Genomic DNA, 15,979 nt, shown 5'->3' with positions numbered 1-15,979 from the left:
GTTTCCCCTTTGGTTATATATGCAAAGTCTTCCCAAGAACCTTGCGTGTTCAGGAAGAGAATGTGTTCCAGTTTGGAAGGGAAGATCTTTTAATTAAAGAACTAGAAAGAGGTCTCCAGTCTCTTGGGTAGATGTACTATATAAGGATGTGTTAGGATTGCCTTTTGAGAAACAAATGTTAAATTTTCAGTGTCAGCATTTATATCTAAGAAATAGGCTAGACAATTTGTTGTTTTGTTGATTACCTAAATTTAAGAATATGAGGGGAAAATAATAACAATGTAGATTAAACTTTAAAATGTGTTTAACATACTTCTTCCTCCCCTCCCCAAGAATCATTTATTAAACATTTACCAGCATACCACCGGGAAAGGCATGACAAGGATTAAATTGGGATGTGAAGGTAAAGAGCTTATGATATGTATTTAAAGGGAAAATCATAAATCCATGGAAATCACTGCTTGGACTAGAAAAAGAAAAATCATACATGTCTCAACAGATTAAGAGAACAAGATTGCTAAATTGCCAATATTCACTGGAGCTTCCAAGAAATCTTCCTCAAAAGCTAGTCAGACATTTCTATGATGCAAGTATTTCAACACTAAAGGGAGCCAAATCTAAGTACCCTAAGCAGTGTTTGCAATGCAAAATGACAAATAGGCACTGACAACTAAACTAAATATTCTGGTGTTGAAACTAATGCTGCAAATATATATATTTTTTTTATGCAGGCTCGAATTTATATTGACTAAAGATGTCAGCATCTCCATAAACCATTCTTAGAATTTCACATAAATTTCACATAGAATTCATATTCAGCATAGAATTCTATCAGATGTAAAATTTGAATTCATGTAATGATTTGGGACCAGAATAGCCCTGTGATTTCATAACATGACTCAGCAGCTGAACTTTTCTATGTCCTATAACAGCTGACATTTATCCACCCATAATCAAGTACACCTCACTCTTTCTAACTAGAGTAATAATACAATCTGAAATACTGAAGAACGAGAATATTTAAAAACCAGAAAATCACAGAACCTTAAAGATAGGAGTTCATTAAGTCCAACTCACTCTCATCATTTACAGTTGAATAGAAGAACCCAAGTTTCTGGTTTCCAGCCCAGAACTTATTCTATCATGCTACAGTTTTACTGCTTTTTTGTATAAATAGTTTGAACTACATTAGCAAAATATTCTCTAGCACAAGGTTTTTAAGGGTTTATGAACCAAAAACAAAGATATATTTGTCATAAGAATATATGTGGATAATTCTCAAGACTTCAGAAAAATGTGTTGTAAAAACTAAAAAAAAAAAAAAAAAACAATAAAAAACCTAAAAAAACCAGTATATGCCCAATGAATCGAAAATGGGCAAATAAACTATGGCACACAAATAAAATGGAATATTACACCATAATTATAATTTCAAATCTGAAATAATTATAATTTCAAAGAATTTGAGAAACGTGGGAAGACAATAGGAAGTGAGGAATTTAAAAAAAACATACATAGACAAATCTTAACATATAACATTATGATACTGTACTATGATATACTTGAGATATAATGCTATATTATGATAACATTGAGAAAACAACAACCCTTGAGCTAAATACAATGGTGGACAATGTTAGTATCAAACTATCAAAATTGAAGCACACATTCTTCCTTTTTTCTTTTATTTTTATTCTTTTTTTAATTGAGGCTTTTTATTTTTGAAATATATGCAAGGAGAAACTGGAAACTGAATGGATACTCAAAAGTTGGAGAATGGCTGAATAAGTTATGGTATATCAATATTATGAAATATTATTATTCTGTAAGAAATGACCAGCAGGATGATTTCAGAGAGGCCTGGAGAGACTTACATGAACTGATGCTGAGTGAAATGAGCAGGACCAGGAGATCATTGTACATGGTAACAAGAAGATTATATGATGATCAATTCTGATGCACGTGGCTCTTTTCAACAAGATGATTCGGGCCAGTTCCAGTCATCTTGTGATGAAGACAGCCATCTACCCCCAGAGAGAGGGGTATGGGAACTGAGTGTGAAACTTAGAGTGAACATAGAATTTTCACTCTTTTTGTGGTTGTTTGCTTAACAGTTTATTTTCTTTCTAATTTTTTTTCTTTTTGATTTGATTTTTCTCATTCAGCAAGATAATTGTATTAATATGCATGCATATATTGGATTTAACATATTTTTACCATGTGTAACATATATTAGATTATTTGCCACCTAGGGGAGGGAAAAGGGGGAAATTGGAACACAAGGTTTTGCAAGGGTTGCTGTTGAAAAATTATCCATGCATATATTTTGAAAAGCTTTAATAAAAAAATAATAATCATTAACTTACAAAAATTGAAAGTGCTTATTCTACTTGAGACAGTCATGGTAATTTTGTTCAACTTTTCAGGGAATTTATTTTGTTGGGGGTCATTTGAATGTCTTTTGGGAAATGTTTATTGTATGAAAAGCAAAAATCTATCTATTAAATTATTTTTAAAGGGCTTACTCTCTTAGATGGGACAAACAATTCCCTTGCTACCTGGTTTGTACTCTGAATGAATGAATGAAAAAGCATTTGTTAAGCACTTACTACCTGCCAAGCACTGAGAATAGAGAAAAAAAAAAAAAAAACACAAGTCTGTGCTCTCTATCAAGAATCTCACATTTTTACTGGGGAAGATAAGAAATAACAGGAAATTCATTTTCAGGGGAGATATTTTTCAGGCCTGAATGTCCTAAGGGTTCAGCAGTGGGGCAGATGATAAGACTCAGGGTGTCCAGGTTTCATCAGTAAGTCAGATTTCAGTGCTGGGAGTCTAGAGAGCACAGAGACAGGGCAAATGGTTAGGCTAGAGGATTTTCAGAGGCAGTGGCAATACAGACGATAAGACCTGATAGTGTTCTGTCTCATCAGAGGGAATAGAGTTGGTGATTCTCATTTCATCCAAGGAATATGAAAAGACAAATGGCTTGGGAAAGCACAAGGAAGGGGGGAAAGGTAAAGAAGACTCTTAAGGGGAAAAGAACCCTGCACAAAAATGTTTGTGGCAAAAAACTGGAAGCTGAGTGGATGGATGTTCATCAGGTGGAAAATGGTAAATTATGGTATATAAATGTTAGGGAATATTATTGCTCTGTAAGAAATGACCAGCAAGATGATTTTAAAGAGGCCCAGACTTACATGAGCTGATGTTAAGTGAAATCAACCGAATCAGGAGATCATTATACACAGCAACAGCAAGATTACATGATGGTCAATTGAAATGGGCTTGACTCTTCTCAATAATGTAGTGACTCAAGGCAATTCCAATAGACTTGGGATGGAAAATAGTCTTTATCTAGAGAGAACTATGGAGCGTGAAAGTGAATTTTCACTTTTTATTGTTGTTTGTCTGTTTTTTCTTTCTCATGTATTTTCCCTTTTTAGTCTGATTTTTCTTGCATAACATGACAAATATGGAAATATGTCTAACTGGATTGCACATATTTAACCTATATTAGATTGCTTACTGTATTGGAGAGGGAGGAAGTAAGGAAGGGAGAAAAATTTGCAACACAAAGTCTTAGATAAATGAATGTTGAAAACTATCTTTACTTGTACTTGGTAAAGTAAAATGCTACTAAGAAGGAAAGAAAAGAAAACTCTTAAGATATCAGAGCTAGAAGAAACTTTAGAGATCATCCAACCCCTCATTATAATATGCATACAAGCCAAAGAGAAGTAAAGGAATTTGACCAAAGTATCTGAGAACTCAACATGGATTCAACATTTTATTTGATCCAGTCAAATTCAATGAACTATCAATTTTGAGTCCCCTCTATGCAGATGTAGAATATCAGAGTTCAAAGAAGTCACATTGACTCTCCAGATTGTACAACCCTCTCATTTTATAGATATGAAAACCAGGGTCTAAAGGGGTGAAATCCATGTCCAAGGGGTGAAGTCAGTGGCACAGCCAAGATGTTTTCAATTCAACCAGTTAAGAATGTATTAAATGCTTAATAGAGACATGGATAGAGGACCTAATCTGGAGTCAGGAAGACTCATTTTGTGAGTTAAAATCCAGCCTCAACCACCTATTAGCCATGTAATCTGGGTCAAGTCACTTAACCCTGTTTGCTTTCAGTTCTGCATCTGTAACGTGAGCTGAAGAAAGGAATGGAAAACCACTCCAATATCTCTGCCAAGAAAATCTGAAGTACCGTCAAAGAGAGCTGGGCACAACTGAAAATGACTTAAAAACAAAAATGTGATGTTTAAGATACAATAAGAAAGATGAAATAGTCCCTACCCTCAAAGGTATTACATTATATTGGGAATAAACAAAATATACATAGAAAATTAAATTTAAAATATATACAAAGTAATTGGGAGAGGGGAAAGGGGACATTGCCTACTAGGGAAACAAGGAGAGACTTCTTAGAAGAGGTTGCAAATTGAACTGAATGCTGAAGGAAAATAGGATTTTAAGGGGTAATTTATTTCAGGTATGTGGAACAGCCTCTGCCAAGGCAGGGAGGTGAAAGTTGAAGCTGTCCAAAGAACAAGTATTAATCAAGTATCATAACCCTAGAAATACAATCTGCAGTCCAGAGTGGGAAAATCTCTAAACAAAAAAAAAAAGAGTATTTTTTTTTCCTAAAGCAAAAAGGGCAGTTTCTTGAGCAAGTAGCAGGGCCATACTTAGCAATAATATTTGACCCTCATTTAAAGGATAGGAAATAGTATAACCCAAATGACAACTGATCAGAGATGTTCTATGAGGGAATTCTTTGATTATGGGTTGGACTAGATACTCTGCATATCTTTTGTTTCTATTTATATGTATATGTGTTGTTTTTTTCATAGAATGTAAATTCCTTGAGAGCAAGAACTGTTTCATTTTTACCTCACTATTGCTTCCTCAGGGTCCTTCTAATCCTAAGATTCTATGGATCTGTTTTGGGAATTCAGTGAAAATTGCATCCCAAGAAAAAGGTGAACTTTTAAGTGTGATAGGAAACATTTAAGTAAATGATCCTATACAATATTCTAGATTATAAAATATTTTCTATGGATTGTGACAACTGTTATTTCCAGAAATGACAATGCTATTTCTATTGTGTCAGACTGAGTCAAAATTTGTTTTCCTTTAACTTCTGTTCTCTGAAACAATAAATAGTTGTTTAAATACAATTACATCAGAATAAACTTTTCCAATTTTCCTAATCATACCTCATAAAACATGATGTGGTAGGAGCAGCTATCACATGGAGGTTAGACAGGTTTCCCTTTAAGTAGGTAATCTTTAAGAGAGGTAATCTTTGGGATGTTAAGAGAAATTAGGTTTGAATCATTGGTATAGCTTCCTTGATGCCCAAAGAATTAAAAGTTCAGTCTATGGGGAGTTTGTAAACTGGAGATTTAGCAGAATTCTCATTATGTAAAAGAAATGCTTTTCTGACCCTGTGATATTGCTGGTATGGTGATTATGGAGAGAGAGGCAAGTAGTGTTTTATTTTAATAATCAAAGAATTACATCCTTTTTAATGCTATTTTAAGTAAATTTGTTTTAATTTCATTTTATTGTCCATAAGTAATATGTTATTTTACAGTCCTGTGCCTTAATCATTCACCACTGGCCCAGAATATTTGCCATTGATTGCCTAAGGTAGACTGCAATACCTTTGGATTTCATTCTGTTATTGAATCAGGAAAAGGATGGTCCAGTAAGATGACTGAAGGGCCTGCCTGATACTTGTGGCTATAATACTATCAGGCTTATATGGGGAACCCTCTCTAAAATAATAAGGGGCATTTCAAAAACTACATAGAATTAGACCAGGGAAAATAAAAATATAGCAAAGACCAGTATTCTTTGGCTCTTGCTAAAAGTTTTAGGGAAGATGGATCATCAATAAATAGAAAACAAGAAGAAATCAAAATTGTGTGTATATTCAGTACCCAAGGAAAGGCATGAAGACATTTTTAGTTTTTAAGGCTCGTGCCTAGAAGGCAGGGAGGCCAAAACTAAATTAAACTAAATTCTTCTAAGTTGAATTAAATTGAAAATTCAATATTCGTGGGCAAAAATCAAAAGGTTTGGAAGCATAGCATCTGATTTAGAGGTCTAGCTGAAGAATGTGTTAAATTTCATTGAGATTAGGGTGATAAGGAAAGATGGTGGGAATAGAAGTGACAGAATTGGGAACCTCTCTGGTACTAAGAAAACCTTCGATTGATCCTATTACTATTTCCTATGATACCACTATCCCGCAAGAAGTTCCTCTAAAAATGGCTCAGAGAATAGGCAGGTTTGTACCATGAGGGAATCTGGAGGATTACTGGAGAAGTCTGAACAGCTAGCCAATAACTCATTAGGAAGATAGTTAATTGTGCCTATCCTTTGATCCCGCAGTGTCTCTACGGAGCCTGTATCCCAAAAGATCATTAAAAAAGGGAAAAGGACCCATATGTGAAAAAATGTTTGTAGCAACCCTTTTGTCGTGACAGGAAACTGGAAACTGAGTGGTTGCCCAATAGTTGGGGAATGGCTGAATAAGTTATAATACGTAAATGTAATGGAATATTATTGTTTTGTAAGAAATGATAAGCAGGATGATTTCAGAAAGGCCTGAAGAGATTTATGTGAACTGATGCTAAGTGAAGTGTGAGAAATGTGTTTAGAAAATTTGCACATGTTTAACCTATATTGAATTGCTTGTTGTCTAGGGGAAGAGAGATAGGAGAAAAGAGAGAAGAAAATTTGGAACACAAGGTTTTGCCGGGGTGAATACTGAAAATTATCTTTACATATATTTTGAAAAATAAAAAGCTATTATAACTTTAAAAAAAAAAAGAATGAGAGTTGATGAAAATGTAACCTAAGAGTAATAATGCAGAATTTCCTTCAGCTGAGTATTTGCTATTGCAAAATTAGGTGAATCAGCTGGAATATGCTGAGTAGCTATCTAAGCAAATGGAGCCATCACTACAAATTGGAGATGATGAGAACTGCTGTTCAGAATTAGATGGGCAGAAAGTGACAATATTTTGTCCTGAAAGAAGATTTGGGTATGACTTTTGAAAGAAGTTGACAAGTAGATGATTAATCATCACCTACAGAGGTATAATTAAAATTGTATTGGAACATCAAAGACCCTTAATTTAAAGGTTCTTCTGCTTAACTCAGATTTGGGACATCCCCCAAAGCCCTCCTCCCACCAGTCTTGATAACCAGGCCTGAGGGGTTGTTGGCTGAGGCTACTTAAGGGAAAAAGGGTTTAGATTCCCCTAAAACTGGTTCTTAACAGACTGCCAGACACAGACACCTGGACTACTCTTCTACCTCAACATTTCTTTAAGGGTACTCTAATTTCAGTCAGAAGTTCTGAATGGAAGAACCTTTAAATCTTTGGTCTTTGATGTCTCAATACAGTTTTAATAATATCTCTGTAGGCAACTGATGAATCACCTACTTATCAAGAGAAGTAGCACCCTTGCTCAAGTGGGGGTGGATGAAATATGCCTTACCTCAAGGCTAATCAAAGGAAGGGCATCATGGATCTAGATATTGATTATTCCTGGTAGTAACTGGCTGTGCCCATGCCTGGAAAGCTCTCCTTCCTCATCTTTGCTTCCTAGCTGTTCTGATATCCTTCAAATTTCAGCTAGTTTTACCTCCTTCATTTTCCAATTCTTCTTAATTTTAATACCTTCCCTCTAAGATGTTAGCCATTTTTCAATCATGTCCTATTATTCATGAGTCCTTCTGGGGGTTTTCTCAGCAAAGATGCTGGAATATTGGGGAAATAAAGTTTGCCATTTCCTTCTTTAGCTCATTTTGCAGATGAAGAAACTGAGGCAAACAGAATTAAGTGACCCAGGATCACATACCTAGTAAGGTGGATTTGAGGCTGGATTTGAATTCAGGTCTTCCTAACTCCAGGCTCAGCAAAGCACCACCTGGCTACCCCCTAAGACTACCTCCAATTTATTTTTATGCCTTTGTATCTCTGTGTGTATGTATATAATTGTTTCCATATTGTCTCTGACTGTGGGTTCTTCAAGAACAACTGTATTTGGGTTTTCTTTGTATCTCCAGCAATTAGCAGTTCTGAAAATTAGTTTCTGGACTATTACTGGGCCCTCATTGCTATGGAACCATCTCCCTTCATTCACATTTGCTACTTATACATAGAGTGATGCAGGATAGTCTGGATAACACTTCTCATCACATACAGTTGTTTTTTAGGGCATGTTAGTGCTTATCAGAGACATTAAGAATTGATTAATCAAATTAATGCTCTAATGAAAAAAAGCAGAAATTGAGGATTGGGTTCATTATCAATCTATACCTAGGGATCATAACACTATACTGTGATGAGACAAGACCATATAATTCACTTTACTAAGGACAATGCAGTTACTTCTGGTCAATGAGATTATGTTCCTTTGCCTATCAGAGTTTCTGCCTTTGAAGGACTAGTATGGCAGGATCCCACCCTACCTGTGGGTTGGTAAAAATTGGTCCTATTCTTCCTAACTCACAATAAAGATTTTGCCTTTACTGCAATAAATTTCTCTTCAAGATATAAAGTTAAAGAGCCATTTCAATTCACCATTGTGGTGAACATCCGAAAAATTCTTATAAAGCACATCCTTCTTATGGATCTCCTCATACTACTCCCTTTGATTAAAGACTCCCATTTTACTGTTATGTACATCCAAGATTAGACTCACTACTATTGGGTTCACATCCAATGGGTTTTCCATGTCTCATGGTAGGAACAATGTGTATTTTATGTATTCTGAGCTGGTTTCCTTTTAAGAGGACTGGGAGATCATCTATAGATTTGAATTGGCTCAGTTATTCAAAGTGAGTAAGTGGCTTGTCTTCCTTACTACTCTAAAGTATAAAAAGTTCCAGCCTATGGGGAGTTGGTGCTCTGAAGATTTAGTGGAATTCTCATTTCTCTGCACAGTTTCCTTTCTGACCCAATGTCTGAAAGTGGAAGTAAAATGGAACAGCATAATAGTTCTTAATAGAACTAAGATCTGTATTTCTTTTAACCTTGTTCTAAGTAGTTTTCAATTCATTGTATGGTTAGTATTATACTGCATTCTAATCCTAAACCTGCATCATTAGAAAAGCTTATGTTAGGTCTGACCCAGAATACATGATTTCAAGCCCCTTTGACAACTTGACTGCTATCCCCTAAGCATGACATTTACCAATACAATAAAAATAACAATGCTACTTAAACTAATTTATTATTCAATATAGGTTATAGGATCCAAAAAACTTATGATGAAAAATGCTATTCACTACCTGAAAATTAACTTATGGAGTCTCAATGCAAATAGAAGCATACTTTATTTTACTTTCTTTATTATTTTAGGAGTTGTTTTTTTTTTTTTTGGGGGGGGGGTTGGTGGTCTGCATTTTCTTTTGCAACGTAGGTAATGTGGAAATGTTTTGCAAACCTGCAATATGTATAACAATAGCAAATTACTTGCCTTCTCAAAGGAGGGAGAAAGGAGGAATTTGGAACTCAAAATTCTTAAGAATGAATCATAAAGGGTAGCTAAATGGTGTAGTGGATAGGGTGCTGATCCTAAATTCAAGAGGACCGGAGTTCAAGTCTGACCTCAGATACTTAATATTTAACTGTGTGATCTTGGGCAAGTCACTTTGCCTCAGCAAAAAAAAAAAAAAAAAAAAAAAGAATTTTTAAAAAATTTTACATGTGAATGAGAAAAATATAAAAATCAACAATAAAATGTATGTACAAAATTAAATAAATATACATGTTAATATAATATATTTAGATTTTGTTACATATAATGCACATTTAAAAATCAGCTAACTATATGTACAAAGCAAATAAAAATACTTATTTGACAAAAAAAAATTAAATAGTAAACACAAATAAAAGAAGGGAGAGAAAAAGTAGTGAAACTAACACAAACCACTAGTACAGAGAACTGTAAGTTTATCACCTTCCTTGATCTAAGTGTTACCTTTATAATAGCCTAAAGTGGCATTAGCTTTCATAACAACTGTGTCACACTCATGTTGCCTCATCGAGCTCATGGTCAGCTAGTACCTAACCATCTGTCTGCCAAGTAACTGTTTGTCCCAACTTCTCATGTGTAATTAATACTGAAAGTCCACTTGTAATGTCTGACTAATGAATAACTAGAAAAAAAATCAATTAATTCAACAATGACTACAGACAGACCAATATCAACTAAGTTTGGTTTGAATTTGTTTTACTTTCCAAGGATATCTCCCTTAGGGCCATAACATACCAGACCAACTCCTCATTGTCCTCAGTTAATAAATTTTACATAAAAAGTGACTTCCCCTCATAGGACCTGTCAGCAAGATTATAAATCCCAAAGTAGTTCCCTCCCATGTTATCAATTTCTGACTTTGCACCTGCTTTCTTTACCCATATTAGCTGTCTTAGAAGAATAATATGGTAAATACTGACCAACCACTTCAGTAGGACAAATGACCATGCCCAAAAAGTAAAGCATTCTTTTAGGAGAAGTATGCACCACAAACAGCAGCACAGCTGAGTCTTTGGAAATAAACACATGTATACAGCTGGCAGCATTAAACATTTTTCTGCACGATATTATTACACAGAAGAAAGTATTATAGTTAGAAAAGATATCATTGACTCTAACCCTCTTATTTTGGGCTGATAGGTGGCATAGTGGATGGAGACTTAAAAGACTCATCTTTCTGAATTCAAATCCAGCCTCAGAATTTACTGTGTGACTTTGGGCAAGTCACTTCATCCTGTGGGCTTCAGTTTCTTCATTTGTAAAATAAGCTGGAGAAGGAAATAACAAACAACTCCAGTGTCTCTACTAAGAAAACCTAAATAGGGTCACAGAAAATTGGACACAACTGAAAAATTACTTAATAAACACCTTCATTTTAGAAATTAAGTAAAGTCCAGAAAGCTTAATTAATTGTTGGCATATCATTTCCCTCATTATTCTTGATATTATCTCCTTGAGAACAATGGCTGCTTTTTTTTGCCTTTCTTTGTTATCCTTGATGCTTAGCACGAAGCCTGGCACGTAGTAGGTGCTTGATAAATGCTAATTGCTCAAAAACTAACTTAGTAGATCAAGATTACATAGCTAATAAATGGCAAAGCAGGACATCTAGATGGCATAGTGGATAAGGCACCAGCCATGGAGTCAGGAGCACCTGAATTCAAATCCAGCCTCAGACACTTGATATTTATTAGGCGTGGGACTCTGTGTCTCCAAAAAAAAAAAAAAAAAAAAAAAAAAGTCTAAATAAATAAATGGCAAAACTAGAATGAAAGCAGAGATCTTCCTTTTTCAATATATTCCTTTCATTTAACCATCTTACTGCCATTATTTGAGCATAGAGGCTTCCCTACTTAAATGGGGAAAAAAAGGAAAACTCTTCCCTATCTCATTAATCCACAGAAATCAGCCATTTCTTTAGATTTAGATGCAGTCCCCTATTAAAAATGTAAATATCCCTATTTGGGGAAATAGAAAATCTTACCAATTTCTCATTGTAACAGTGGTTGGCAAATCACTTGGGACATGCAAGAGTTTTGACATGGTTTTATTCTGAGATATTTATTTATATGTGGTTTTATTGACAATAGGCTGGTTCTGAACATCTGACCAGATAAAATAAGCTAACTCCCCAAATTTAATTAGTTTTTGTCAATTGAGTGCTACCTCTCATGTCATTGATATGTATTTCTCCTCTCTATTTTGTCATGGTTTTAAGAATGGCTTTTACTCTGTGAAAGTTACAGCATTTAAAGAGAACACTTCAATGACTGAGCTATCTATTAGTGTGGAGAAGTCAAACATTGCAAAGACCATTGATGAGCCAGATTTTTTTCCCCAGAAGCACAGAAGAAATTTTGGCAGAAAACTAAAAATAAGGATAAAACGGACAAATTATTATTGTGAAACAACTTAACAAATCTGAATCGTTTCCTGTCATTTCCTAGGTTTCATTGTGTTGGCACAATATACAGAAAAATAAGACATGGTCCTTGATTTCAGGGAGCTTAAAATTTGGCAGGAGAGATAACAGATACTGATAAAAATAGATACAAATTAAGGTAAAAATGAGGATTCATTAGTAAACATGAAGATGTAGCACTATGAGAGCACATGTAGAAGTCATCAGTACTCTAGGCTTCATGAATGAAGGAGATAGCATCTGCTCCGGGTCCTGAAGGAAGCATGGAAATGTTGGTAGGAACTGAATGCAGAGGATCAAAAAGTACAAGCAAAAGGACTCAAGTACCAGAAAATACTCACATCTTAGCCTTTTTGTCTTTCCATATCCCCTAGCCTCTTTCTTATACACAGTGAACATTCAATAAATGTTGGTTAAGTTAGTCAACAATCAACATGCATTTATTAAGTGCTTACTATGTGTCAGGCACTATATGCATGTGTATCTATATTCCATGCGTATGAATTAACTATGAAAAGATTATATTTTATATTGGATATTTATATGTGGTTTATATATTATAAACATTCTATATGAATTACAGAAATTTCCAAATGGAGACAGAATATTGCAGCAAAGCCCTGGATGGTGTCACCAATCTTGAAAGTTAATTTATCAATATATGGAAATATCGATGGCTGTGTGTGTGTGTGTTTGTGTGAGTGTATGTATATGTGTGTGTATATATACATATATACTCGCACACATTTGAGAAAGGGAGAGGCAGAGACAGACAGAGAAGTAAAGGAGAGAATGCGAGGGAGAGAGACTGATTAAAAATAATCAAATCATTCTGTTCCAGAGGCACGGGGCCTTTGGAGTTGTACCTAGGTCAGCAGGGTTAGGTGGGTGCAATTTCTTCCACCTCTGGGTTGTGGGGATGGGTGTGTCTGCCTTTCCCCGGGGCGGCACGCGCAATAAAGTGCTCGTGCTCTGGCCTTCGGGAGCCGCCCAGTCTCGGTCCGCCCTCAGGTGCCCAGCTGCAGGGAAGCCTGCTCACTTACCCGGGGCGCCCAGGGCGCGGCTCGCTGGGCGCCACAGCTGCACCAGCAGCAGCTGGAGGAGGAGGAGGAGGAAAAGCCAGCCCTGCTGCCCCTGAAATAAGGAGAAGGGGCCGTTACTGCAGACGCCTCTCCCAGGGTCCCTGCCTTCACGGAGCATAATCGTCGGGTCCCCTGTTCTAGGGTTAGCAGCGCCTCTTTGGGGGGGAAACGCAGGGCCTATGTATCTCTCCGGGACTGAGGACTGGGGCTTCTCCTGAGCCGGCTGATAAACCCTCCTCCGCCCCCCGGGAGGGGTAGCCAGGCCTGTGGCAGTTTCCGGACTGAGGAGTGTGTAGGTTGTGAGATGCAGGGCGGGGTAGGTGAAGAAAAGAGGGGAAGAGAGGGCGCCCCTCACCCATTCTTTGGGTAGCTAATATTCCTTTGGTACTTTCTATTAAAAATATTTTTGTAGATCTTCCTATTGCCAAATTTCCTCTTAATTCATTCTTCTTAGCCTTTCACCTGCTCCTTTCTCATTTGCAAGCACCCCCTTTCTCATACATTGATGCATGCACACATAGAATATATTTGTCTCCCTTTTCCTCTGAAACTGACATTTCCTCTTTCATAACCATACCGTCCCCCTAGCCCCTCCTCCCTCTTGGTCCAGTTCCAGGCCAGCATGAGTGGTGGCCCTGATAAGGGCTAAATGTGATCTCCTACTTAAAAAATATATATATATATATGTGTGTGTGTGTGTGTGTGTGTGTGTGTGTGTGTGTAAAATATATGTACACACATATGCACATACATATAGATATAGCTAGATACAGCTGTCAAGGAAAAGTTAAAAATAAACCATTCCTTACTATTTTGTGGTAGTGCCCAAAAAGAAAGAGAGAAAAGCTGTGTTATATTTTATTTCAAAAATGATAGCTGCCATGGAATCGTAAGAGCCAAGCTTGGTCCCACAGACTTGTTGGAAAAATGCAACTCCCTCCCCCCTTGGCATCTATTGGGAGACAATGGGAGGAGGATGTTGCATATAGTGTCAGACACAGCTGTTACTTTTACTGAATTGCTCTTTATTTTCTTTAATTTTTAATTTTTATTATAAGGATTAGTTCACTGCAGGGAGAAGAGGGAAAGAGGAAAAGTGTTCAGAAACGAAGATGTAGTAAATACAAAAGAGCACTAAAAATAAGGGGTTTTTGTTGTTTGGGTTTGGTTTTTTAGACAGTTCTCTGTCTCCCTTGATTTCAGGGAGAAGCAACTCCAGTTATGTGGACCCAAACTGTCCCATCCTTAAAGTGAAGAACATTAAAAGAAATGGTGTCTGTCTTTCCCAAAGTGAAATCCCATAATCCTATGGGTATACAAACAAACAAAAAAACCCCCAAGTACCAAAAAGTGGGTGCCATGTGGTTTTTCTGCAGCTTACAGATAAAGTACATTTTATGGTTCCAGAGCTGAATCTCATTTGATCATCACAACAAGGAGGGTGGAAGAAAGGAGGGGTGAAGATTGTTCTAAGGGTTATTTTCCAATTTTTGTAACTGAAGAACTTGAGGCATAGAGAAACTAAGTGATTTGCCCAAAGTCACATACAAATTAGAGACCAAGCTACATTTCAACCCAAAGCTGTTTCTTCCATATCAAGCTTCTCCCAAAACTGAGGACTCTTTGCAGATATTCTTATCAGGTATATCGTAAATTGGATTTAGAAGGTAGGTCACAGGTCACATAGCCAACCTAACACCTGTGAACACAATAAATACTACATGATGCTGATGATGTGGAAGGAAAGTTTAGTTAAAAAAAAAACTAATACCCAAAGAGAGAAACATTTCAGCAATTTTTCTGAAGATATTTTCCCCTTTGTAATAAAGGCCTGAGCTCCAAGCAAAGATATTTAACCTCAACAATCATGTTATTCAGTTGTTTCTCAGTTACGGTGACTTTTCACACTTTCCCCAGGGTTCTAATTAAGGGGATTGGGGAATGTCTTGGCTTTCTGCCTTGTCTCCAGTGATCTCCCCAACTGTGGGGATCTTCTGTACCCCAGTTCCAGCATAATATGGAAAAATATAACCTTCTTGCTGAACCCCATTATATTCTGAAGGAGGAAGGTGATTAGTTTCATAGTTTAGCTTGCTTCTTATATAGAAGAGTCCCAAGTTCCAAGTCCAAAGCTCATTTGGGCCCCGGTCCCAATCACTTCTTAAGCTTCTTAAGATTTCCTTATGGGCTGGATGGCCTGCAGCTGAAGTGAGGGCTCTAAGGTCATCATGACTGGCTACAAATTCAGTAGAGCTTCTGCCCCCATCCCTAAAACTGAGGAAAAATTAAACTGAACAAGACCAACACCTCAAATCCATTTCTAGAGTAGAAAGGAGAGCTGGTAAAGGTAGTCTTTCCCCCATCACTGCTTCAGTGCTTTCCTTGGGAGGGAATTGTGACCTTCACCTCCTCTAGATGCAGCAAGAAAGGGATAATGGCCCAGTTTGACAATTTTTGAAGATACAGACTTTTCTGGTTTCACAGTCAATCAAAAGAAGCTTCTACCCAAAGGTAAGAAAATTCAGGATATCTTCTTCCAAAAGAGTTTGATCAGATACAGAGACTGATTTTTCTAAATAGGCAAATGTGTCATTTTTTTACCTCATTTCTTACCTACCTTTAAATCATTAAATGGGTATTACCTCAGACAAAATGAGACCTGAGAAAGACCTCAGCTTAAAAAAGCCAAGATTTTCCCAGTATATCTGGGACCATCTCCAGTTGTCTTTATCTACATCTTGTCACTGGTCTCTATTGATGACTTTAGAGGAGAGAGCTGATGACTTTACACAGCTCTGCCTCACTTAAAACCAATTCACTTGCAAGTCAAGAAATCACCCTCTTAAGCTACTAGTCCTCTTCAAGAATGAAGGATGCACATCAACAACAACAATCTA

The 15,979-nt window shown here is 36.5% G+C and overlaps 1 protein-coding gene across 2 annotated transcripts in view; it reads right to left on the bottom strand.

The window, feature by feature from the left end:
- The window catches only part of SUSD1 (sushi domain containing 1), a 292,834-nt gene extending 279,427 nt beyond the window's left edge, over window positions 1-13,407 (bottom strand). For both annotated transcript variants that reach the window (XM_074280878.1, XM_074280879.1), the window contains exon 1: window positions 13,044-13,407. In XM_074280878.1, coding sequence (XP_074136979.1) covers window positions 13,044-13,200 — 157 coding nt within the window. In that variant the 5' untranslated portion in view covers window positions 13,201-13,407. The remainder of the gene's footprint in view (window positions 1-13,043) is intronic.
- Window positions 13,408-15,979: the final 2,572 nt, after the last annotated feature.

The sequence above is a fragment of the Sminthopsis crassicaudata genome, chromosome 1 (assembly GCF_048593235.1).
Source record: "Sminthopsis crassicaudata isolate SCR6 chromosome 1, ASM4859323v1, whole genome shotgun sequence".
Taxonomy (NCBI): domain Eukaryota; kingdom Metazoa; phylum Chordata; class Mammalia; order Dasyuromorphia; family Dasyuridae; genus Sminthopsis; species Sminthopsis crassicaudata.
This window is presented reverse-complemented; position numbering and strand designations above follow the sequence as displayed.